The sequence below is a fragment of the Mesocricetus auratus genome, unplaced genomic scaffold (genome assembly GCF_017639785.1).
Source record: "Mesocricetus auratus isolate SY011 unplaced genomic scaffold, BCM_Maur_2.0 Super-Scaffold_100676, whole genome shotgun sequence".
Lineage (NCBI taxonomy): Eukaryota > Metazoa > Chordata > Mammalia > Rodentia > Cricetidae > Mesocricetus > Mesocricetus auratus.
The window spans coordinates 184,366,946-184,393,454 of record NW_024429266.1 but is presented as its reverse complement, the minus strand read 5'-3'; the positions used below and the strand labels follow the sequence as shown (position 1 = coordinate 184,393,454).

Below are 26,509 nucleotides of genomic sequence, written 5' to 3'. Positions count from 1 at the left end.
CTAGTAGATTGGTCAAGAGAGTTGAAAGCTGTGTACGTCTGCCCTGAGGACACTAAAGAGCCAGGAACACAGTTCCACCGTTTCCTCAATCAGATCAGCATCTCTAGATACTTTGCAGTGCCTCGTGCAATAGAAGCTGTTCCTTTATTCATCTTTTGAAAGGGGAGAGACAGAAAGGGAAGGGCACGGGGCCTGCTAGATGGGCCATACACAGCCCACACAGCATACGGGATGTCTAAGTGCTCTACAAATGGCCAAGAGTAATCTGAATGCAGGTGAGTGATTGCATGTTTGGATTTGGAGTTACTTTCCGCAAAGAAAACCTTAAATCTTTCTGGCAGCTGTTTATACTATATTCTGCACCAACAATTAAAGCCCCTTAAAATCTGGTTTCGGTATTTTTTTTCTAAACGTGTATATGTAAGTAGGCCATGCCCATATTTGAAAATTAATAACACACTTGTAATTGTCATAACTGTATTTCCTGAGCACTTGTTTGTCCCTCTATTATCCCACTTCATTTCTAGAATGATACTATATGGTAGATGTCATTACTACGTCCTCTTGTTTTGATGAGTGAGCTAGACTTAGAGAGGCCAGGGAAGCAAAATGCACTGTCACTCTGCAGCACAGATAGACAGTACCCAACACTGAGGGTTCCTAGTAGACATGGCTCAAAATCATAGCTGACCCCCTTTCTAATTGTTCATTATTTCTAAGCATGAAAATAGGTACTTCCTACATCGAAATATTCAACCTGCAGCAGATTGATCCTGCTTCTCCCACACCTCTTGATCATTTATGGGCAGGTGTCAAGGAGCCAGGTGAGAGCCAGAGTTAATGTTCCTTTTTGAGGGAACATGATCTATGGCTTTCTGGATGTACACCTAGCTGGCTGGTGCCTTCTTATGGGGAACAGCAAAAGGGATGCTCTGTCTGGCTCCATCTATCCAGGACACAAAAGCAAAGGAATTTCTCTGCATGCGTAAGAGTCTGTCAAGGCAGATAAGAGAGTCACAACAGGTAGAATCCCCTTCATTACTTATCCTAGATTAACCTACGGGGTACCCAAGTCCACAAAAGTTATCAAGACTTTGCACTGAGGTTATGGAGGAAGCCAAACTAGGAATTGCAACCCGGGCAACAGTCCAGGCTCTGTTTAACTAAAGGGTAGAAACAGAATGGCAGATAGGTCAATTTCTTCTTCATTATTCTTGGCTCCAAGGAAAGACCTGCTTTTGCCTCGTAAGGTCAAAGCATACAGTCAGATGGATAATTGTGTCTCTCTTAATGAAATGAAAAGTGAAATTGCACTGCCGGGCAGCAACATGAGCTACAATGCCTGCATGTGCCAGGAAACAAGAGGCTGTCTGAAACAAAGCTCCAGACAGGAAAGGCTGGGAGGTAACGGGATTGGCTCCTGTTTGAACGCCGGGCTCTCTAGATGCACAGTCAGATAGCTAAGGCATTCTGAATGCAAGCACTTACGTTGATGATGACAGAGAACTTGCCAATTCCAGAGAGAATGTCAAACCAAATTCCTGTAAGACAGAAGCGCGGCCATCTCTGGTTAGTCCCACCCTGGGCTCAGAGACAAGCAGCAGAACCACAGAACGGGATGACATTCTGTCAGCAGGTTACCTGGGGAGGCTTTCTGCCCTCCTCCCAGAACTGGGCTTGCTCAGAAAAGCTTAAGGGGACAACTGGGAGTACTTAATATGACTTCCGTGGGCCTTCCCACATGCAAGAATGGGAACAGGAGAAATTCCAAGGGGTTAAGAAAGGAGGGCTGTGCCAGCCTCCTGAGTTCTGAGGTGCAGGTGATGGGAGAAGCCACACAGGGTTGGGGTTGAAGCATGCCAGGTCCCTAAGGGGGTACATACCAATGTCTTTGGTCCTCACAGCATCTGGACGTCTCAACTCTGTAACAAACTTTTTTGCATCCAGCCGCACTTCGATGACATTGTTGAGGAGGGCAAACACTGGTGCCAGTGGAAAGGAGGCCACAAAAAGGGTGACAAAACCAAACTGGATGACTAGGAGAGAGCATGCAGGAGAGGCGTCAGCAGGGAGCTGCAGGAGTGGAGGCCATTTCTGCTCTGTGGTCTGTAGATACCAGACGCCCCTTCCTTTCTGCCTACACTTCTAGGCTTCCTTCTCAACTTCTGCAGCCAGATCCAGGGCTGCCACTCTGAGTCAAAGCTCTGCATTAGACACAGCAGGCAGAAGGAAGAGATACGTGACAGGGACACCTCCCTTCCACAACCCTTCACCACTACAAACTAACCATACGTGTCTCACTTAGGGGTTGGTAAACACAAATGGCTAAAAAGGAAATATATTGGGATCTGTGATCTGTCTTGTCTTGTCACAGCAACTTACTTCTGCCATTGCTCCCAGGCATGGCTGTGTTCCCAATGAAGCTTCATTTACAAAAGCAGTCTACAGAGTAGGCTGGCATTGACCCTCGAGCTATAGGCTGTCAGTCCTTAACATAGTTTCAAAAACTACCCCCAAAGCGAGACCCCTCCCCCATTTTTTTGAGTCAAGAGTTTTGCTATTGTAGACCAGGCTGACCTTGAACTCTTGAACCTCCTGCCTCAGCATACCTACCCCACCCCAAATACTGGGATTATCAATATTTAGCAGGCTCAGCTCTAGGGTCTCCTTTTCCATAGATAGAGCCATTGCTTTTATTTGGAAAGAATTCATTCATCACACATTTATTGAGAGTTGGAAAAATGTCGGGAATCGTGCCAAATATTTTAGGGAGGCAAAGGCCTGGTCCTGTTATGGAGGGGCTGGGTTTAAAAGGGGAGAGATAAGTGTATGTAAAGATGTTCAAGGGGTTTTTTACAAATGTATTCCAAGACAGAAAGAACAATATACTAGAGTCAGGGAATAGAAGGAGACAAGAGCTAAAGTCCATCCACATGGGGGGGGGGGACACACGACTAAACAAAGTCTCCATGAGGAAGACCCTAGCACAATCTAGGAAAAGGCCACGTGGCAACTAAGAGCCAGACTCATTCTAAGCTGTGGGAACCGTGAACAAAGGCACTCGGTAGGCATTTGTAGCTTCAAGGTGTCTTGCTCTGCCCGGACCTTTGCCACAACCTTCCAACCACCCTCCTTGTCACTAGTCATCCCAAGCTTGCAGCACACAGACCTTGTAATCTGACTCTGTCACCTTGCTGCTCATAAAAACTTCCATGTAACCCCATTATTTACTGAACAGAATAGATTCCTTATTTCGGCACATGGGTGATTCATTCTATTCTAATCTGCCTCTCTAACCTCAGCTCCAAAAGGCCCCCATGTACAAGCCTGCTCCTGCCTCCAGGACGAGCTTGTGACTCTCAGACTGTCCACATAGCACACCTACTTCCCTTCTCCTGTGGACATAACCGTTCTCCAACTGGTGATTTTCTGTGGGTCCCCAAGAACAGACCACTCCAGTGCCTCCTGCTCTGAACACCCCTTCCTGTGCTCCGGCCTCTGTAGCAGCCGGTGCTGGTTACTGCTGGGAATACCTCCTCGGGTGTCTTTCTCTGCTGTAAAGCAAAGGCTCCATCCACTCTGAGAGTCCTTTGCACATTTTCTCACAGAAGCAGCCCACGCACTGCTGGATTCCCCACACACTGACAGCAGCAGGTACCAACTGTTTGGTCCCTCAGTTACAGCAAGTGAAATTAAGGATTAGAAAACAATGCTCACATGCTCGGCATCTCAGAAGGCACATGGAGTGCTTAGAACACATATAATGTCTGATTCCTAATGATTACTCAATAAATGTTACCAGTGGGTGCTGGGGAGATGGTTTTTTCAGGTCCCCTGCCCAGCACCTACGTGAAATTCAGGTGTAGTAGCACATGTATATAATCCCAGTGCTGGTCAAAGGAAACAGGTGGACCCTTGGGATTTGCTGGCTTCTCAATCTAACCTAAATGTCAAGCTCCGGGTTCAAGGAAAGACTCCATCTCAATAAATAATAAATAAAAAGGTGGAGAGCAATAGAGGGAGACACCCAAAGCCAACCTCTGCCTTTTCTACACACACATATGCATATACCAAGACAGGAATAGTAAGTTATTTATGTAAGTAATAAGTGAGTTATGTATTATATATACTGTTATTCTTAGTGAAAGACATATCAGCATACAGAAATGATTGCAATGTATACTGTATAGCTACACGCTAAACAGACATGAACACACAGTTTAGAGACTGCGTGAGTCTGAGGAGATCCAGATCTGATGTTCAGATGTGTTCCTAACCTGACTCAGTCCTTTGTCTACACTTGTGTTTACACGGACTGCTCAAGGGAGCTGTTTTAAATTCCCTAGGGTGAGATGCTATAAATGCTGTGATTGTGGTACCTATAGACAAGCTTCACCATTCCAGGATAGTCATACAAAGAATGAAAAGACAGGACCCAAACTTGGGAATATGTGTCTGTCCATACACAAAGAACATAAGCCAACTTTCAGTAAAGCTTCCAGAGAAAACACACGGAACTCTTCCCAGCCAAAATGCTTCTGATTTGGCAAGTTTGTAGGCTCACAGGTGTGGCCCCTGTTCTTGCTTGTACAACTCTGACTTATACCTTATCCTAGATGTCCAGAGGGTTCTAGGAGACCAGCAGGTGTCATAAGATATCTCAGCTGCATGAAGGGTGAACTCCTGGAAAGGCTAGCTAGTAATTGAGGTGGGGAGGGATGTACAAGTCTTCACAAACTCACTCAGATAGGCAATTACAAATGCAGCATCTTGGGCCTTCAAAAATGGCTTCGTAGGTAATGATAGCACTTGTCACTCAAGCCAGATGGCCCAAGTTCAACCTTCAGAAACCCACAAAAAAATGGATGCAGAGGAATGCATGATAATCTCAGCATTACAGTAGCAAGCTGGGAAGCTGAGACAAAAGAACTGCAAAGAAGCTCATGGACCAGGTGCTCTGGGGTGCTGGGTGCAGAAACAAGAGGGACTCTGTCTTGGAAACAAAATGAAAGGAGAGAGTTGCCTCCCCCAATCTGTTTTCTGATCCCCACAAGCTCATGAACACACACACACACACACACACACACACACACATGCACCACCACCACCAATAATAAAAGTTTAAAGCATCAGTACCAGTATATCTTTTATAAGATGCTTTACAAAATTTTAATTAGGGGGTCATGGAGTAGAACTATGATAGATAGGACAAAGGGGAGTGGAAATGACCAAGGAAAGCTAAACAGATGGGTTTAGTTTTCTGAAACCTGTAACACACATATCTACATTTAAATACATATACAGACTCATCTTTCTATAGAGTCTGAAGTTAGTCATCTGGGTTCTGTGAGTTCAGGGTGAACCTAATCATAAGAAACTTCCTCTAGAAGAACCATGTGACTACCTCAGAGCCTCAACGGCCTTGACAAGAACGCCATGGGGTGGGAAGGGACAGTTACTTTTGCATATAGCATGTCCTCACCACATGCCTGCCAATGGCCCTGGAAATCCAGCATCCTTGAAGGATTACAAAGGAAGTAGAACTTCTCACTTTTCATGCTTATCTCTTTCTTATGAACCCCGGGGGCAGTTAGGGGAGAACTGATGTCTCCAAGGATAGCCCGAGTGCTTGCTTTCTCGCCTTCACAGACTGCCCAAACAACTCTTTTCTTAACATCACTGCTTTCTAGTGCCAGTGTGGTGTGTCCAATAGCTGCCATTCGTTATTCCAGCCTCATAATAAAAGCTCTGGTCTCCCATCCCCACATGTAAATCAACGTGCTCAGCATGGGACACCTCAGAAGAGAGACATAGGGTACCTTTGCTCCTTCTCTAAATTATTCCAGGGTATCCAGAGCCACAGAAAGCCTTTTTCTACACATGTTCTGATGTCACAGGTGTTTCCAGCTTGGACTGGGTACCCTTGAGCATTTACAAGAGGCGATCCAAAGAGGTGAAAATAAACAGCAAGTCTTTATTTAATCTTGGGGAGAAAAAAATAAAACCATAACCCTCTAGCATGCAGATGCCAAATCCAAGACTTGCTCTTTTCAAGGGAAAGTCTGGAGGGCTGAGTCAGATGAGAGCCCTGCTGGGTTCACTTCAGAGGATGCAAGGCCTTCACCAACACCAAGATTTGTTTCTAAAAACAGTCAGCCTCCCTTAGGACAAGAGCAACACCGGAAATCCTCAGTGTGGCTGCATAATAGAAGCCAGCTTGGCTGGGCCAATGACAGATTAACCCTGGCCAAGCCAATCAAGGAAGAATCCATAAGTTGATTTTCAACTAAATCATTCCAAAGCCCACTGTAAAGTGCTCCAGAGACACTGGTTGGAAGCATGAAGCCTGGATACATGTCTAGGCGCAAACACCATGGGTTTCCTCTGCTCCCACTCCAGCAGCCAAGAACCTCCCTAAATAACTACCAGCCTTACACTGCTGGAGACAGTTAAAACCATGGGTCATTACCTGGGCTTGGGTTAAAATAACAAGGAGGAGTGGAAGATGCTAAATGAGACCGCAGCCAGCAAAGACATTTTGGGATAATCTACTTAGAGAAAAAAATAAATGGTGTAGTAGAGAAAATAGAACACACGGGCAGGGTGGATGGAAAGACAAAAGCAGAACTCAACTCTGATTTTCACTCATTTATTTCAGAATCATCAGTGGCAATATCCACCCTTCCATTGTGTGTGCTCAGACACAGGCACACACAGAAAGTCCAGACACTTCCATTGTGTGTGCACAGACACAGGCACACACAGGAAGTCCAGACACTTCCATTGTGTGTGCACAGACACAGGCATAAAGTCCAGACACTTCCTTCCATTGTGTGTGCACAGACACAGGCATAAAGTCCAGACACTTCCTTCCATTGTGTGTGCACAGACACAGGCATAAAGTCCAGACACTTCCTTCCATTGTGTGTGCACAGACACAGGCATAAAGTCCAGACACTTCCTTCCATTGTGTGTGCACAGACACAGGCATAAAGTCCAGACACTTCCTTCCATTGTGTGTGCACAGACACAGGCATAAAGTCCAGACACTTCCTTCCATTGTGTGTGCACAGACACAGGCATAAAGTCCAGACACTTCCTTCCATTGTGTGTGCACAGACACAGGCATACACAGGAAGTCCAGCCCCTTCCATTGTGTGTGCACAGACACAGGCACACACAGGAAGTCCAGACCCTTCCATTGTGTGTGCACAGACACAGGCACACACAGGAAGTCCAGCCCCTTCCATTGTGTGTGCACAGACACAGGCACACACAGGAAGTCCAGCCCCTTCCATTGTGTGTGCACAGACACGGGCACACACAGGAAGTCCAGCCCCTTCCATTGTATGTGCACAGACACAGGCACACACAGGAAGTCCAGCCCCTTCCATTGTGTGTGCACAGACACAAACATAAAGTCCAGCCCCTTCCATTGTGTGTGCACAGACACAGGCACACACAGGAAGTCCAGACCCTTGGCTCGGCCTCACTTTTAGAGCTCATTTCAATCTGACCCAGGCCTACTCATTCTTCCCGTCTAGTCCATACTTTGTCCTTAGGGCTAGTTCTAGTTGGAATGCTTCAGGTCAGTTCTACCTGCTTTCCAATCATTTCAAACCATCAGTGCACTTCGGAGCCTGTGCACACCACTGGTCTCTCTGCACACCACTACTCTAATTTCCTCTGTGTTCTGCTGAGTGGATTGTTATTCATTGTTCAGACTCAACTCAGACCCCCACCCCACCCTATCCCACCCCCATGACTCTATCCTTCCTCACTCCCCAACTTCCCCAGCTAGACTAAAGCACAGCAGGCATCCCTCATCCCTCTCACTGAGTCTTACACTCCACTCCATCTATTTGACCTACTCCCTGGCGGGAGGACAAGCCCTGAGAACAGGGGCTATATTTCCATATTTGGGCCTTCACTGCACCTGTATCGCTCTCTGTGGTGCTTGTCACATAAACAAATATTTATTTATTTATAATTTTATAAACAGATATTTAAATGTTATCTCTCTCCCTCTTGCTTCTCTCTCTCTCTCTCTCTCTCTCTCTCTCTCACACACACACACACACACACACACACACACACACTCACTCACTCACTCATGGCAGAAAACAAAATTATATGAACTGAAATCATTATCCTGCATCCAAGTGAGGGGATTTGCTTAAGCGAAAAGTCTGAACTGCCAAACAGCAATTCTCATTGCTCCCTGCAACAGTCACAGGACACTTTGGGCAGGTCAGAAGAATGTCCCAATTTTAATGTCCCTACCCTTGCAGTTTTGTAAAAGCAGAGCCTGCCATTTAGGCAGACTGAGAACTGGAGCCTTCACCAAAACCTGTTGCTAAAGATACCACAAACTGGTTGCAAGAGACAAGAATCAAACTGGAAGAGAGCTGGGAACTACCTTGCTTGAAGCTTTTGGTGTGTCAGAGGATGCTTTGGGCTGACAAAAGGCATCAGTAATGCTACTCAGCTCTGAACCTTACAAATTAGGACACCAACCTGCCAGGCAGGACAAGCCCACCTGAACAACGGTGACCAATCAATGGTTCTCTGATCGGATTTGAGCTTGACTCAACAAGCAGGAACCCATCTGGTACTGTAAACGCAGCCAAACGCTGTGCTTGGGAAAGCCATAGGCCCCAGTGGATAACTTCCTCCTGGAGTTTTGCTAAATGATGGCAAACTATCTTCTAAGCGTCAATGCTTGTGCCCACAGACAAGAGCCGCTGGAGGCCTCAGTCAGTGAAGCCTCTCTTTGTAGTGAACAGTGGTGAATGCAGAGACTTGTAGCTGCCCAAGATACTGAGAATGAGCGATATATGAGGGTTCAGAACTAGACAAGATGTTTATACCATCCGTTTAAGGCTCAGGGAACATAGCAGGAAATACCACAAAAGCAGTAAGAGCCAGAAGACAGGGAGAAAGGCTGTGAAATGCCACCCGCTAGACACGACACAACCTTTAGTAATCATGAAGTCATAGCAGCTATGGGCACTGGGCTTGAACAGAACTGGCCCTGCCAACAGTCAGTTGTATCTGGGAGGGGTTTGTGGACCTTTCCGGTTACTTCTGAATGGCTGGTTGCTGATGGATTCTGAGAGAAAGGGAAACACTGATGAGCCCACTGTGCCCCAGCACACAGTTCAGGACCCGTGGTCACACAAGCAGCCCTGGTCAAACTCAGTGGGTCCCAAAACAAAACAAAAGGTACTAGTAGGGGGAAATTTGTGTGGGAAGGGGAGGGAAAGGGAGTGAGAAACTCGGAATGCATTAGATACATACATGGAATTATCAATGAACCAATTTAATTAACAAAAATTAAAAGCTCATAAATATTGATACTAAGAATAAGATTATAAAAGAACACAGACAAATGACCAATCATGGCTGACAAATTTATCAAGAAGTGTCTAACTGTATTGCTAATTAATACAATTAAAAAAGGGAATGGAGTGGTGAGAACTATTGGATAAGAGTGAGTAAAGGCTCTCAGGATAGGCCGACACAGAAACATGTGGGAACTGCACTTTCTGGGGTGAGTGAGACTCTGGGGCTTCTGTGTTGCCCCAGGAGCGCTCTTCTAGGTGGCTTGACTGGAAAAAGAGTGACTCAGTTAGATCACTGATTCTCAGTCTTCCTAATGCTGTGACCCTTTAATACACTTCCTCATGTTGTGGTGACCTCCACCCATAAAATTATTTTCATTGCTACCTCATAACTGTAATTTTGCTACTGCTATAAATCATAATGTAAATATCTGATATGCCTCAACCCACAGGTTGAGAACTGCTGAGTTAGATTATAATAAACTTGGAAAGTCATGCTTTTGGATGTCATAAGAGAACACTAAAATGAAATTTCAAGCACTGTGCATAAAGAATTTGATTCATTATTTCATGACACATTTGTCTAGCATTACTCTCTACCATAGGATTTTTCTCTCTACTTTTATCTTAAGAAAATAGAAATTAAAGTGATCCTTAAGGGCCTTCCTTTTGTGACCTAGTGGCAAGCGAGGCTGGGGAACAAAGACACATGGTGTGTTTATCTTCTCAGGAAGGAGGTGGTTCCTTCTGCTGAACACTTTGGAAAAGCCCACAGCACTAATTCAGTACTGTTTCATAAGCCTACATTTTAAAGTTATACCCCACCATCCCTGTGGTGGTTTGAAAGAAAATAGTCCTCAAAGGGAGTGGCACTAGTAGGAGGTGTGACTTTGCCAGAGTAGGTGTGGTCTTGTTGGAGGAAGTGTGTCGTTGTGGAGGCCAGCTTTGAGGTCTGATATATACTCATCATGCCCAGTGTCTCAGTGCACTTCCTGTTGCCTGTAAGATGTAGAACTCTCAGCTCCTTCTCCAGTTCCATATCTGCCTGCATGCCACCAAATCCCACCATGACAAAAATGGACTAAACCTTTGAAACTATAAGGCATTCCAATTAAGTGTTTTTCCTTTAGAAGAGTTGCCGTGGTCATGGTGTCTCTTCACAGCAGTAGAAACCCTAACTAAGACATCCCCTTCTCCTAAGAGTGTCTGATGACAAACAAAAAAGAATTGGGACTGTTGTTGGACTCAGACTAGAAGGGCAGTGGGAAGAAGAGTGTGCATGCTACATCCTCAGACTGGGCCTCGGATGCTGAGAAAAGCAGTAGCATGTGTGACAAAAGTATGACCTCTCAATATCTACCACTCACCATTCACTCCCTCCCTTGATCTGTCATTCATTCAACAAGCATTTATGGAGCAGTCCACCCGGTGGACTTCATTCTCATGGCTAGAAAGCAAAGATTCCTTGTGCTATGGTTTGAATGTGTTCCCTTCCCTGCTCAATTCACATGTTAGAATAGGATCTTTGAGAGGCAATTTGACCACAAGATCTCTGCTGTTGTGGATGTGTTAGTGCCATTATAAGATGAAGTTCATTGTTAGGAAAATGATTTTATTATAAAAGTAAGTTTGTCCCCTCTTGTTCTATATTCTCTTGTGCTTTCCTGACCTTCTGCCTGCCACAGTGGGATGACACAGGAAGGAGGATCTCATGAGTTGCTTAGACTTCTGAGACTCCAGAACCATGAGACAAATACATTTTATTGGGTGTAAGTTAGCTAGTCTGTGGCATTTTATTATAGCCACACAAAGCAGACTAAGATAAACGGATAGCTATTCTCCTTCTAAGAGCCCAGAGAAAGCACTGAGGAAGAGGGACACATAAACATCCTAGACAGTATCACAGGGCTCTGACACTGGTGGATGCATTCACATGCTGCTGTGGAGCGTTAGGCACTGTCTTAGTTAGGGCTTCTATTGCTGAGATAAAAAACCATGACCAAACTGTAAGTTAGGGAGGAAAGGTTCATTTGGCTTATACTTCCAGGTCATAGTCTATTACTGGATGAAGTCAGAACCAGAATTCAAGCAACTGGAATCTGGAGGCAGGAGCTGATGCAGAGGTCATGGAGGGGAGCTGCTTACTGGTTTGCTCCTCATGGCTTGCTCAGCCTGCTTTCTTATAGAACTCAGGACCAGCAGCCCAGGGATGGAACTACCCACAATGGGCTGTACCCTCCCCCACCGATCTCTAATTGAGAAAATGCCTTACAGCTGGATCTCATGGAGGCATTTCCCCAACTGAGGCTCCTTCCTCTCTGATGACTCTAGCTTGTATCAAGTTGACACACAAACCCAGACAGTACAGGCAGGAAAAACTTGCTCCCCCAACAGATGCCCCCAAAAGTGCCACACAATTAGTAATCACTGTGTTTGACTTGAAGACCAAGTAGAAGGTCTGCCCAATGCTGAGACTTTAGTTTTTTCTACCTAGATGACTGAAATTCACAAGCTACCTCAAAAACAAAAGCAGCAGATAAAACCCAACTCCATTCTGTATAGGGTTTATACAATGGACCAGACTCCACTCAGAAACATCAGGAAGCTGAGCCCGGAAGGGACAGGCTTGTAGTATCAATTTAAGCATTAAGAGTTTGCCACATGAAAAATCATTGCAACTCCCAGACAAACCTCTAAGGTACATTTGGCTCTGAATGTCTACATTTCTTTGTCCCTAAGGGAGACTCAGTTACCACTCCCCTCCTGACTCCCCAGAACTGCAGCACAACCAGAGAGAAATGAGCTGTTAAGATCTACTGACTCACTCCTGAAAGCCACCTGGTGATTTCCAGTCATTTCTGGTGAACAAACACAGGGAGTGATCTATTCGCTCTTACACACACACACACACACACACACACACACACACACACAAACACACACACACACACAAGCACACACACACACAGGGAGTACGGCGGACAGCTATGAGCTCACCCTCCTTCTGTCTACCCACATCCCATCTCTATGGCAAAGCAATTGAGAGCCAAAGGCCAGGAAGCCAGTGAGAGCCGAATGACGCTTCCAAGAGGCATTAATGCTATGAGACCCTTGAGTGTTTTACTCCTTTTTCTCTAGAAGGCTGCAGAAAAGTCAACAAAATGAAAATAAAATTAGATTTGAAAATACAATAAAACTTATGGAAAAATTTATTGAAAAGGAAATAAGAACTCAGAAAACAGGGAAAAAAACAAGTAGGCACACTCTGGGGATTCATAACTTGGCTATGACAGGATGACAAAGTTTTCTTCTGAGTTCCCTGGTTGCATGAAGAGAAATGGAAAGACAGAATAGTTCCCAGTATGTTTTAAACCAGGAGTGTCTTCCACCTGCTCATTCCCACATCATCCACTCTTCTGTTTACTCACTCATTCCCTCCCCTGCACTGGCCAGGCTCCTTCTGCATGACAGAGGCAGCAAAAGAGGTGGTATAGAAACATGGTATCCAGGTACGGCCCTGCTGGGTTTTTGTTTTGTTGTGTTGTGTTGTGTTGTTGTTGTGTTTTGTTTTTCAAGACAGGGTTTCTCTGTATTGTTTTGGAAGCTCTCCTGGAACTCACTCTGTAGACTAGGTTGGCCTCGAACTCACAGAGATCCACCTGCCTCTGCCTCCGGAGTGCTGGGATTAAAGGTGTGTGCCACCAAGGCTGAGCTGGCCCTGCTGTTTCTAAATATGCATGGGAGGAAGGATACACAGTGCAGACAATGCCAAGCAATTTCTGCCTCGGAAGTAAGAGGAGACAAATGGCCTGGGACTCACCCTATTTCCCAGAAACCCTGGAACAGGGCCCTCTGTGCTGCCTGTACTGTGGTTAAGTGCCATTTAGAGAAGGGGGCAGGTACCCAATTATCCAGTGGGATGACTCAGTTCCTATAAACAGGATGGCTCAGGGGAAGGAATTTCCCAGTGCTTTCAGCCACTGGCTTAGAGCACAAGACTCAGAGTTTTGTTCCAACTTTGTGCCTTGCTTGGGGGCAGAAGCTGAAGGGGAGAAGACCCACCCTGAATGGGGTTGCACCTTGCAACAAATGTAAGTCTGTGTGACTTTGTCCCCACGCCCAGCATCAATTTTCTGCATTTGTTGCATTTGCATCGCTCGTGGTGTCAGGAGCACATGGCAAATGTTACTCATGTCACACCACTGCCAACCCAGAAGCAGAGAGTGAGGTTGGAACCAGAGGCCAGGATCTAACCTTCAGCAATACCCCCTGGTGCCTTACTTCTAAGAGGTAAGCCATTGCTCCAAAATGTAGCACAGCCTCCCAAAATAGCACCACTAGATAAGGGACTTGGCATTCAAAATGTGAGGGTGTGTGGGTGGGGGGAGGGGTACGTTCCAGATTAAAGCCACAACTGCCAGGGCATCTGCCCTCAGGAATACAGCCTCCTGATCACAGTGCATCATTGGATAAGGAGACTCTTCTGGGTGGAATGGGCCATCCCAACTCAGTGCACACCACGGGGGCTCCAGAGCCTCAATGGAGGGTGATGTCTGCGGGGTCTGAGTACCATGTGGCTTTCATTCGTTGGCCTCTCCCTTCAGCAGCAAACACTCATGGAATGTCTACTATGTCTCTTCCATCCCCAAGAAGCCTCCCCATAGATGAGTGAATATTACAAATATAGGCCTCGTCTCTGGGAGGGAAAAACTCGCAGTGCTACCACTTATTTATCAAGAGAGAATGACAACGAAATTTTATCAAGAATTTCATATGGACCTTGTCACTAAACATCATCTACAGGACTAAATCTGGGGCAACATTTTTCTTTCCCCTGCCAAGTTCTGCTCTCTAGGATAAGTCTAATAGCGACAAGTGTTTGGAGGACTTCTCTTGCAACTCTGAGAGCAGGGAGGAATTTCTCCTCCTCGAGTCCTTAGGGAAAGTCCATAACTGGGCTGTGCGAGGCCTGTGGCAAAAGAGTTTTGAAGCCTCCTTCTGGGGCTGGGGACAGTGATGATTAATGCTGTGGCCTGCTCCTGGGTCAGCTTTCCTTCTCCCCCCAGAGATGGGGGAGGGGCAGCTACCCTTGAAGTCTTTCTTAGTAAGCTCTTCAGGAAGAGGGTTTGATATTGGAGATTCCCTTGAAAGCATGCTGCTCCCCTCACAGGTTTTTCCAGTAATCCCTCACTCTCAGGTTTCCCTTTGTCTGGAGCCAGCCCATCCCCACATCTACCCTGCCCAAAGGAAGCTCCCTCCTCCTCAGAAGGACTTCCAGCCTTCCCACTCCAGTTTCCCCTTCACCTCAGGCCCCTCCCCCAGATCTGCCGCCCCCCCAAGCCCCAGGCTTCCAGCTCAATTTAGAAAAATGTAAATATAATACATCTCTCCCTGCTGCCACCCCCCACTGATGACCTGCCCTGCCATTACAACAGAGGCTGTAGTGGGCTCAGCACACTTCCTGTCTGCATGGGTGGTCCTGGGGATCTTGGGAAGGACGCTGACAGCTGAGAGCAAGGCCCAGGGTCACCATGTCAGGCACACCAGTGGGAGTGGGTAGCTTCGGTTTCATTGCTCTCATTTTTGTTCAAAGTCCAAGACAAGTGGCCTGGAATTGGGGAGGTCTAGCCAGTTGTGAAGGAAGGGAGAAAGCTCACTCCCCTCTGTCCCTCCACATCTTTACCAGGCCTTATGGAAACTTCTTGGGGACCAGTCAGGAGAGCGGACTCTGGACTCAGTTCCACCAGGGAGCCATTGGGGTGACCTTAAGCAGCTGACACAGCCTTAGGCTTCTTGGGTTTGAGGTGCACTATTTAGCAGCTATATGTAAAGGAAGACACCAGAGTCAGCAAGGAAGCTGGAGTTCCAGCCCTGCTGTTTGAAGCTCTTTATGATACTTAGGTGTTACCTCACACAATGAGAAGCAGCATTCACTTCCACTGAGGAATCCAGAAACTTCTCTTGCTGTCACTCAGCATCACATGGCAATCTTAGAAAGCAAGAGCACACTGACTCCCACGATGTTAGTTATGCGTCAGCCACTTCTGACACATTGCACCATCAGCTTTGACCTCAGATGACAGGTAGGCTGTGTCACATCCGGGGAATGAATCCTCTGGCTTAACTCCCCCTTATTATAGAGGAGAAAGGCCAAGAAAGATGGCAGGCCCAAGGCTACACTCCCAACTAGAGGCAGAGCTGGACCCTCACCCCAGACACACACAACACTTTGCGAATGAACAAAGGAGAAAGGTTGCTCACTGGGCCTTACATTGATCAGACAAAGACACAAGAGTGACAGTCTTCACTTCAAGGACAAGAGTGAGGAGAAATTAGAAGTAGAAGAATGGTGACTGTCACCAGGTTTATTAGGCATCCAGAGGAATGGCAGAAACTATTAATCCCTAGGAAGTTGAGATGTCTGCTCGCTTTAGCCTTCTAGTTGTTTCCCAGAGTTGCCATGTAGGAGTGCATGGATGGGCTCATGTTACACCTTCTCTTATTTCCCTGGCTTACTCTGGGAAGGAGGGAATAATAGCCTAAAGTGGGGGAGGGGAGCAGGCAGAAGTGAAGGGGAGGGGAGGCATGGAAGGAGAAGAGGGCAGAAAAGGAGAAACAAGGATAATACATTCTTGATAATCCACCCACTGGATTATCAGCTCATAAATACTTGAGGATTGACCCACAGTGAGGTGCCTGCAGCCTAGAGGAGGAGACAAGGACATAAACGGATACCCTCATTGACGCAGAGATTCATTTATGGGGTTGTCTAGAATGTTCTCAGTACTAACTCCGGGAGAGGCTCTGGGCAACACTCTGTAAATCTGTAAATCAGGAAACCTTGTCCTTGTGAAGTCTTGTGAATGTCTTACCACTGGGAAGCTCTACTTTAGGAAGCAGTGTCTCTGAAATCCTGTAGGGTAAGGACCTAAAATATGAAAGGAAAGGACACTTCATGGAGCCAGAAACATAAAACTGGCTTTGCATGTATGACTGAAAAGACTTGGAGAATTCCAGAGCAAAAGGAATGTGCAAAGTTGGCCAGGGAAAGGAATGAGAGGCTAGGCGTGCCCTTGAGCAACAGAGTGACAGGATCAAAGAACAAAAACAACCAGCCATGGAAAGCCAAGTTGGTGTAGAATAAAAGGCCCCAGCCATAGGAGGCCAAGAAGATGCCCAGTAGTAATGGCTTCCAAAGATACTCGAGCGGGAAGGACATACCAGATCAGAGAAAGCAAGTGGGGACCTGAATGTCAAAGCCACTAGATGTCAGTGAGGTAGAGGACTCAAGATCTCAAGGGAACTAGCTTAGTGATGCTTCTTCTGGCATTCCTTCGGGATTCTTCCCTGCCTCATAGGACGTCTCAAAGCATGTGGAGTGGTAATGGGATATGAGCCACCTGAGTTGGGTCAAGTGGGTGGTTCCTATAACCGAAAGATGGTTGATGATTGGGCAATGGATTATAAGAGGAAGGTGGGAGGAGAGAGTGTAATCAGTCAGGAAAGGGAGGAGGTTCTAAGAGAGGTGCTTGGGTCCCTCGCTTTGGCTACCAGACTATTGAGACAATAGACCCCAAAGAAATACAATATCCCCAGGAATCACATTCTAGGGGAAAAAGATATATCTGAATATGTCCATGGGAACAAAGGAGGCCCAAGTATCCTGAGATAAAGAGGAACAGGGCTCTATTTCTCTGCCACAGCAGGAAGGATGTAGAGCTTTTCATTCAAGATTCTGTTGAGATTTTTTATTTTTGGTCTCCCTTCCAGGACCTGTGCTGAGGGGAATGAGTTAGAAGACTAAGACACAGTCCTTGCTGACAAAGTAACCACATTTTCCAAAAGTCACAGGTGAAGATAAGCAAGAGAGGAACTGGGGGTGGAGAAGAAGAAAATGCTTCCAAGAGCAAACATGTCTGAAGCTAAACAACTCTGCAAGAGCCTGTGGACAGGATGGCTAGGCTACTACAAGAGGAGGCAGATGTGCTGTGGGTCACGTGACCCTAATATGCAGGCATGCCCCTAAGGAAGGACAGCGGGAGGAAAGTGAGCTCATGCATGCCCTTGCTCGCTACACTAGGGGAAGTCAGTAGCCCCGACGGAATTTAAGAGGAGCATGCACTGTTGGCATGTTAGAAGAGCTGTTCTAAAAAGTGAAAAGGGAACTAGGAGAAAGAGTGGGAAATGAAATGGACAGACAAGGCAGGCTGTATGTGCACTATCACAAAAGAGAAACGACGAAGGCTTAAGGCTTCATCTGGGATTTCAAATTCCTAGCAAAGGCAAAGCCAGTAAGGGACAAGTTTCCTAATAAGAAAGGTGCCAGAATAGTGTTGAGTAGCTTCTCTCTTGATAACACCAGTGCAAAAAATTTTTGAAGGGGGATGGGGAGAAGCCTGAGAAGCAGACATGAAACGGCTTTTGCTAAAAAGCATGGACTCCTCACTTGGGCCAGGAGGGAACTAAGAGCAGGCCTGACATCCTCGAATCTCCACCTTCATTTTGAATCTGTACTTTGGCTGAAATTACAGAGTTGAGAAATTGTCCTTAAGCTTTCTTCTTGTGTCACCCTGAACTCTAGGAAGAGCAAAGTCTGGTAGGACAGTCCATCCTTCTAGGTGAGACAATTATCCATGAGGACACAGCTGTACCTTCAGGTAGCAACAGCTTAACAACTGAACAATTTATCCCACCATCTTGAAGGACAGGAGCCAAGGACAATAACAGACAGACCACACCTTGATCATGATCTCTTGATCATGCATACCTCTTTGCCTTCTATTTAAACCTAAACCTCATGTCAATCCTCCTAAAGGCTCCCAAGTCTTATGCAAGGAGAAGCAAAAAGCTTGGAGCCTGATACCAGACAGATCGAGAGCATGTCTCCTGGAAAGAAATTCCACACAGTTCTGATGATTTTTTAGATCATCTGATGGGAGAAACTAAAGTCAGACAAGGAAGATGGATGGGTGGAACCATACCTTGACCAGGACTACTTAGCTATGTAGTCTTGTTCTCCATTGAAAACTAAGCTTCGCACTAGGATCTCAGAGATGTGCTAGGGATGGTCATGTGTCCTTGGAGAGATGAGCATGTGTCCTTGGAGAGATGGGTTGGTCATGTGTCATTGGAGAGATGGGCATGTGTCCTTGGAGAGATAGGCTAGGGAAGATTTTGTCATTGGAGAGATCATCTAGAGTTGATCATGTGTCCTTGGAGAGATGGGCTGGGGATATGCATATGTCATTGGAGATATAGGCATGTGTCCTTGGAGAGATGGGTTGGAGATGGGCATGTGTCATTGGAGAGATGGGCTTGGAATGGTTATGTGTTTTTGGATCTCTGTTCTTTTCCATTGTAATCACTTTCAATAAATCTTTTTCTGCTTCTCACTGCCACTGTGCATTTCACTAGATAAGTAGTTAAGCCTAGTTTGCTAAGTGTTGAGAGCAGACTTCTCCCTGCTCTCACACCATATTGTGTAAAAGTGATTTTACAAACTGTGCCCTGCACCAAGACTGTATTTTTATGAGCAATTTTTGATCCAATTTGATGATGGAGGATGACACTGCACTCAAGTGGATACATGGATGGCACCTTCTGTGCAGTACCATCCATGAAGTATAGCCTTACTCTTGGGAGGAGAAACAGTGCCACACCATACTTGAAGCACTGTGTGCTAAGACTGTAAGAGAACATGGGTATTTTAAGTCATATCTGGAAAAAATCTGTTGGACACAACAGACCAAATAAAAGTCTGTAATTTTCTTGCCTGGACCCCAGAAAAAGGTAGACACCTAGCATTGTAATGTCAGCAGCCCCCACTGATATATATTACCTTATCATCAGTACATGTAGGCAGAGAATGCCTACCTCTCCCAGAAACCGTAGCTGGGCTAGGTCCCTGATGATGTGGTCCACTGAACTGCCACCTGCCATTATCCTGTTCTTCCATCTGAAACATGTCCTGCCTCTGCGACTGGCTTAGCCTCAGTGACTGGCTTAGCCTCAGTCCTGTGACCCACAATTGCCTGACTCACAGTCACTGAGACTACTCCAGCATCTTCCCTGCAGCTGGGGTTGGTTTATTATCTTCTAAATACAGATTAAACTTACATTTCTGTCAACTTCTTTACCTCTTGGAGCTTCTGAAACCTCCTGAACCCTGCTGTGGCCTTTTAGCCTTTTATAGCCATTATACAACATACATACATACATACACACATACACACACACACACACACACACACACACACACGCACGCATGCACGCACACACGCACATGCAAACACACACATTCATAAATATTTTAACTGTGCTATGTGTAATATGTGTTAACATTCACAATTAAGATTAGATTAAGAAGCTGGGTGTTGGTGACGCATGCCTTTAATCCCAGCACTCAGGAGGTAGAGGCAGGCGGATCTCTGTGAGTTCGAGGCCAGCCTGGTCTACAGAGCGAGTTCTAGGACAGCCTCCAAAACAATACAGAGAAACCCTGTCTCGAAAACAACAACAACAACAACAACAAAACAGATTAAGGGTTAGGGAGATGGCTCAGTGGGTAAGAGTGGTTGCTGAGCAAGCTTTTCTATCTGAGTTTAGATCCCCAGAACCCACTTCAAGCCAGTGTTAGTGACACATGCCTGAAATCTAAGCACTCTTATGACAGTGAGATAAGAGGTGGAAACAGGCCAATCCCCTAAAGTCCATAGGCAAGTCAACCTGAAATATTGGCATAGCAGCACATAGTAAGAGAGCCTCTGCCTCATAAAAGCAGGCAGAAAGAGGAGGACCCACAACTGAGGTTGCCATTGACCTCACATGCATGCCATGGTACATGTACACCCTCACACACACACACATGCACATACACACACTAAAATAAAGACTTCTTAAAATGTCAGAATAAAAGAACACATGTTTCCCCCAGTCAGGGTTACCAAAGAAAGTGGGACAATCTGCAAGTTGCTGCTATGGAAACCACTGTACGTTGTGAATTTATTGTTATTCAGTAAAATCAAATCTGACATTATGGAAGGACACAAATGTGTTTGTCTATGTTTCTGTCACAGTGTACTCCCAACAGGGCTGCCAAGGTCTAGACTCTGACCCTAATAACGCCAGCAGCTGGAACTTCTCTCTTTTTCTTCTCAGTGTGACCACACTGAGTAAACCTCCCAACTAACCTTTTCACTGATATTGAGGGGTTTTGTTGCTGTTGTTATTTGTTTGTTTGATTGTTTTTCCAGACAGGGTTTCTCTGTATTGTTTTGGAGGCTATCTGGAACTCTCTCTGTAGACCAGGCTGGCCTCGAACTCACAGAGATCTGCCTGCCTCTGCCTCCCGAGTGCTGGGATTAAAGGCATGCATCACCAAGCCCGACTGGTACTGTGTTTTTAATTGGCATTTATGGATGGGAGGTGGAGCCTAGCCTATTGAGACAGCCTGAGCTTTGTCTTTGAATGCTACTGATGGGTATGGAGTAAGGTGCTCTACAAGTTCATGACTACTCCCCCCAAGCCCAGGAATCCAAACTTTGCATTGTCGAACGTGACTGTAGAGATGTTCAGGGATCCCTGCACTTCCTCTAAGCTGGGTGACTCCTGCAGGCTTTGGTGGGCATCTCCAGAGGGCAAGAGAGACTGGAGGCTGGTGGCCCTTCAAGATACTTCTGAATTTCACTTAAAAAATAAGTGACCTTATAAATCCCAACACTTTTTTCCTTTTTAGGGCTTAACAGATTTCAAACTTGTGACTAAGAAAAGTGAGATTTCCTCTAATGGCCCTGTGAATGATGAAGTTATCCATCTTAGCGGCACAGTGGTGGTCTCAGGACTTCAACATTTGTATTGCAGTTGGAGAAGATGGGGTAAAGTCAGGGGACAGGTAATTGAGTCCCTGATTGCAAGGGAATAGTGATCATGTGACTAGAGGAACAGGAGCTGTGGTGTGGGGCTTAGAGAAACATGACAAGGGAGATTCTAGACTTAGAAAGCAGAGGCCTGGCCAGGACACAGCATCTAGAGTGCTGAGTGAGGCTTCTGAGTGAAATTCTCAGATCTGCCTCACACTTGGGTGTAACATTCTTTAAGTATTTCCTGCACAATCCACCACTCCCTATATCTTTTGGTAGAAAACCTTCTCCCCAAGAGAGAAATTGGACTCTTGACATTAACAACCATGGCGAATATTGAGGGTCTATGTCACCAATCATTGCTGTTTAACTACTCAGTATGCCTCACCTAGTTCTTAGCACAATCCCAGTGAGCCAGGAGAGCAAGGTGAGTGTGTGTGTGTGTGTGTGTCGGGGGGGGGTTGCAAATATGAGGCTGCAAAATTAGCATTCAAGGAAAACTTGCAGGCAAAGAGGAAAGCTGGGACATTGCCTTAGCTGGGACCTGCTAGAACTGTCATTCCCTGGCTCAGAGGTAAAGGCACTCCAGAGTACCTGAAAGTGACCTGTGATCATTTTAACACTAAGCAAATATAGCCTGGGAGAAGATTTAAGATGCTAAGTAGACATGTAACACATGAAATTGCACCACGCAGAAGTGCCTATCACAGAACACAGTACCAAAGGCAAAGCCCACACTATGCAGATGAGCCCCAAAGTCTTTACTATGCAAATGACTCCTCCCCATCCTCTGTGCTCCTGCTGCTGCCTAGCTGCTACCATTTGAGTGACTAAACCCTTTCTCTGTTCTGGCTTCCTGCCTCCCTTGGAAGCTTATCTTTTTCAAAATAAATGATCTCTGTTTCGGTTTGGTCTGTGCTCATCTCTTTGTTCCAGGACACAAGAACTATGATAGCTGCATCACCAGGAGGTAGATGCCACCAAACCCACCTTTTGGACAGGAAAGTTAGGTCTGACTGATGTTAAGCATTAAGGCCAGAGTCATATATGTAACTAGCAGGCTGCTCAGTTAAGATTGGAAGCCCCACGGCTTGAATCCAGGGCATTCTCTATGCTGCTTGATAAGATTTGGTGGAGTTAATTTTGCAGTCCTGTTTTTGATTGTATATAGAACAGGCCTCCTTATAAGGGTGAAGAGGACAGACCAGAATAAAAAAAGGACACAGCCCAGACACCACTGTTCTTCTGCTTATATATATATAATTATATATTGCAATGCCTCTGACATGATTGACTTGGTCAGAAAATGGAATAAAGAGGCTTGGCATACTCTTCCAAGCAAAACTATTGTAGTATCAATAGAGTTGTTAATCCAATCAATATCAATGCCAGTCTGAACAGGTGAAGAGGTTGTACTGGTTTCTGCACTTACTCCTCCTGCTACATGTTCAACAAAAGTTGGGTGTTCCACAAAATGAGCGAATGATTAAATATGTCCACTTGCATCTCCCCAATTCCTCCCTAACCTTATGACCCTTGTGGTCCATTGCTTCAAGGGAAGTAAAGAGTTCAGTCTTTGATGACCAACGTTTTACAATTACTCCTCACCATCCTCGTGTGAGGTGGGAACTTGTCTATCTTCAGGATTCTCCACTAATCCCAGGCCTGCCTGTAACAGAAATCTCCCCATCCCCAATCTATAAACACCATTTGCTTTCCTTCGTCAACATCAGTTGCGTGTGACCATAAGGCTGCTAGTATTGCCGATCCTCTTCCTTCGAGTGTGCTGTATGCTGTTACTGCTGATGAGGCCAGAGAAGACCTTGCAGGTCTATAATTCAACCTCTTGTCTAAGAAAGGACTGTAGCAAAGATGACTCATCCACCTGCCACCAAGCCCACCTTTGAAAATGAGTTTTCATACAACAAAGTTATTTATGTTAACAAAAATTCCTCAGTAATTAGCAAGAATGCTCACCAAGTCACTTACCCATGCACTCATCTGTTTATGATATACATTGCGTTACACCAGGAAATACGCTGGGCTCTGGGGGATGTGGAGATAAACGGGCCACAGTCCCTCCCCACTGCTCTTTAGAACCCAATAGGCTGGATCTGCTGATGGGCAGATCTGTGAGCCATAACTCAGTGGATCCCGCTAGTACGGGTACCAAACATAATGCTAAGGCAGAGAAGCACAGACGTAATGAGCTACCCAGGAGGAAGGGGAGCTGGCCTGGACGACTTCGCTCAAGAAGCACTGACTAAAGCAAGGCTAGGACTGAACCTGGAACATTCGGCTCCAGAGGTTGTATGGACAGTGCACAAGAGGGCTGGGAATCTCAAGCTTACTGTGATAATTCTTTTATACCACATGACTTCCGAGTACTGAGGGGTTTGTACGTACCTCCTGTAGCTTGGAAGATTGATCTACTCCTTTCAGAAAGTGATGTGTAAAAATGAACCAATAATCAGATAATGAACATGTTTTTGGTCAACTATTCATATGTGAGCAAATGTATCTTGATGAAGCAAGTCTCCATGAAGGCACAGGAAATTGTGTACTGCATAGAACTTTAGAATAGGGGGTGAACTGGAAGACCAGATTCTATGGCTGTCTTCTCTTGACTCGTGGTCTGCGGTATTCTGTACTATTAATTTGTTAGTTTCTAGTGATACAAAGGGACTACCAAATGTCCATGCCAGTAGAAAATTGGGTCACTGTGGCATGGCCAGTTGAGGGCAGCTGATGTAAGTTAGAAAATACACAATGGGAAACTCCAGCTTCTAAGCCCTCTGTGAAACGATTAGCTTTTATCAACCTGCTCTGAACCCATGCTTCTGCACCTCTCAATCAAGGAAAACAATCAAATGCTTCATTGCTAGGCTCTTGCTCTTACCCCCATCCTTTGTGGGAAATCTGCCACTACACCCAGCCCCTCCTGGTAGTGTGGGTCTTTTCCTGTGTTCTTTTAAAAAAAAAGAAGTCTGTAGATTCCCAGGCTGCATGTCACAGGATGACCTTGATCTTCCCGTGTGGAAACTGTTTTCTTTCTTTCTTTCTTTCTTCTTCTTCTTTTTTTTTTTTTTGGTTTTTCGAGACAGGGTTTCTCTGTGGTTTTGGAGGCTGTCCTGGAACTAGCTCTTGTAGACCAGGCTGGCCTCGAACTCACAGAGATCCACCTGCCTCTGCCTCCTGAGTGCTGGGATTAAAGGCGTGTGCCACCAACGCCCGGCTGGAAACTGTTTTCTTAAACTGCAGATTTCACCCTTTCCCTTTTAGCTGGAAAGGACATTTGATTTAGAGAAGATCCCAGGAGACCCAGGGGAAAAGGCCACCATCCCAGGACTGTGAACGCTAAAGGGACAGTGAGTATCTGAGGCTGCCCAGTCATTCCCTAACTCCTCCCCACAGCCCCTCATCTGAACCTGCCACACCCAGGGAAGGAAGATGGGCTCTTACTCATTTCCATGTACTCAGGAGTCAGCCCAGTGTATGGCTCTAGGCTGTAGTCCAGGTCCCACTGCTCTGGACGTTTTGAGTGGTCAGGGTCACTTTCTCCAGGTTCTGTCTCATCTTTCAGCTTCCGAAAGAGTTTCTTTAGCTTCCTACAAAACAAATGCAGTTGTCACTAAAAGTCTTGGGGGGGGGCGCAGAATTACTTCAGCTGAAGAAAAAGAGGATGAGACAAAGTATGTATAGGCACTAAAGTCATCCCTGAACCAACCAAGGAGGTGTTTTATTAAGATAATAAAGAAACCATCCTCAGGAAAATATCAGAGGAAGAAGGTTACCATCAGAGCCACCCAGCTATGATTGTGGCAGCCTACAGCAGCTACCTGACTGCAAGACACACCGCTGCAACATAGGTGCCAGTGGTCTACACCTTATGCAGATCTTGTGCAGATAATCCACTGCTGAGATCAGGAGTTCAGTGACATGATATGCCTGAATCTTGGGTGTTAGTGGGAACAGGAGTTCACAGACTGGGGACAGTGATGGGTTACAGCTGGGCTTAAGGAACAGTGAAAGCTAATGACTGCACCCAGGTGGACCACCTCCTATTACCAGCACAAGGTGATAGTCTTCTGACAAGGAAACGGACTGGAAAGACTCCACATCTAAAAGAACTCCAGTAAGGTTGGGTAGAGGGACCCGTGGGGCCATTGTGTAGGCAGCTGTATTGTGCATGAAGTCCAAGGCTTGTTTGCACTCTAGGCAGAGAGAGACCCGAGGATATCTCCTCATGGAAAAAGCAAGAGATGACCTGGTGATGGCGGTGACTGTGAGCAGACACAGGGGCAGCAAAAAGGTCCAAGAGCTTCAGAACTTAAGGGCTGGGGATAGAGAAATATGGGAAATAGCAGACCTAGGAGTAGAAGGCCAATGATGAGACTGTAGCACAGGAAGCAAAGCCAGAAGAGGGAGGGGCTTCAACGTCTTATAAACATGGATTGATTCAGAAAAGGGAGTGGGGTATTGTGCAAATCTACACATAGCTCCCAGGAGGTGGTCATGCCCAGAAGTTTCCTCTGGGTATCAGTGACCAGTAACAAAATGAATGAAGTCTTTACAGACCCGGGTTTAAAAGGAATCCTGCAAGTTGTATAGCATACAGATGGGGCTTTGGGAAACCTCAAACTAGGATTCTGACCCTACAATGCATTCTCTTGTTAAAATGATTCCTTTGATGTCATCCCCACTCTATCCTTTGCATTTGCTGTTTTTTTTCCATGTCCTCCTTTAATGACAAGTCTCAGGAAGCTTCTGGAAGCCTCTGAAAGCCTCTGAATATTTTTCATAGCCAATGCTGCAAGGACTTGCACCCAAACCATGTGATCTGTGAGGCCTTCTGCTTCAGGGACCTGGACTGCAGGCAGTTCCACAAATGGTTCTTGGGTGTTGATCTCACTGAGGAAAAAGACAGAGCCAGGCTCTATATGGGTCAAAGATGATGACACAGCCACCATGTGGATATTTCTTTCCTGATTCCTTACAAAGTTCAAGTTTGTTCCTCAGATTTAGGTTCCTAGTAAGACTTCACTGTTTTTGAGGAAGTAACCCTCCTGTGATATCTTTAAAGATAAATAGTGTTATATTTATGAATCTATACAGAAAAGTGAGAGCTTATAGATTCTTATAAGCAGTGTCCAAGAGTATATGACAGTTCCTTGGGGACATGATCTGGCAAGTTAGTAAGAATAATGATGGAGAGAAATATTGCTGTGGAGGAATTCATTTGTCTGATCTTTCCATCTCAAAGTATACTCAGGAGAGGTTCTAATATGTGGAGGAGTTGGTGCTTTC

At 45.8% G+C, this 26,509-nt stretch overlaps 1 protein-coding gene across 1 annotated transcript in view; it reads right to left on the bottom strand.

Annotated features, from left to right (window-relative positions):
• Positions 1 to 26,509, bottom strand: part of Ano2 (anoctamin 2) — a 332,087-nt gene that overhangs the window by 13,950 nt on the left and 291,628 nt on the right. The window contains exons 21-23 of the mRNA XM_040737100.1: positions 24,665 to 24,810; positions 1,884 to 2,036; positions 1,489 to 1,541 (exon numbers count right to left, since the gene is read on the bottom strand). Of these exons, the coding sequence (XP_040593034.1) occupies positions 1,489 to 1,541; positions 1,884 to 2,036; positions 24,665 to 24,810 (352 nt within the window). The remainder of the gene's footprint in view (positions 1 to 1,488; positions 1,542 to 1,883; positions 2,037 to 24,664; positions 24,811 to 26,509) is intronic.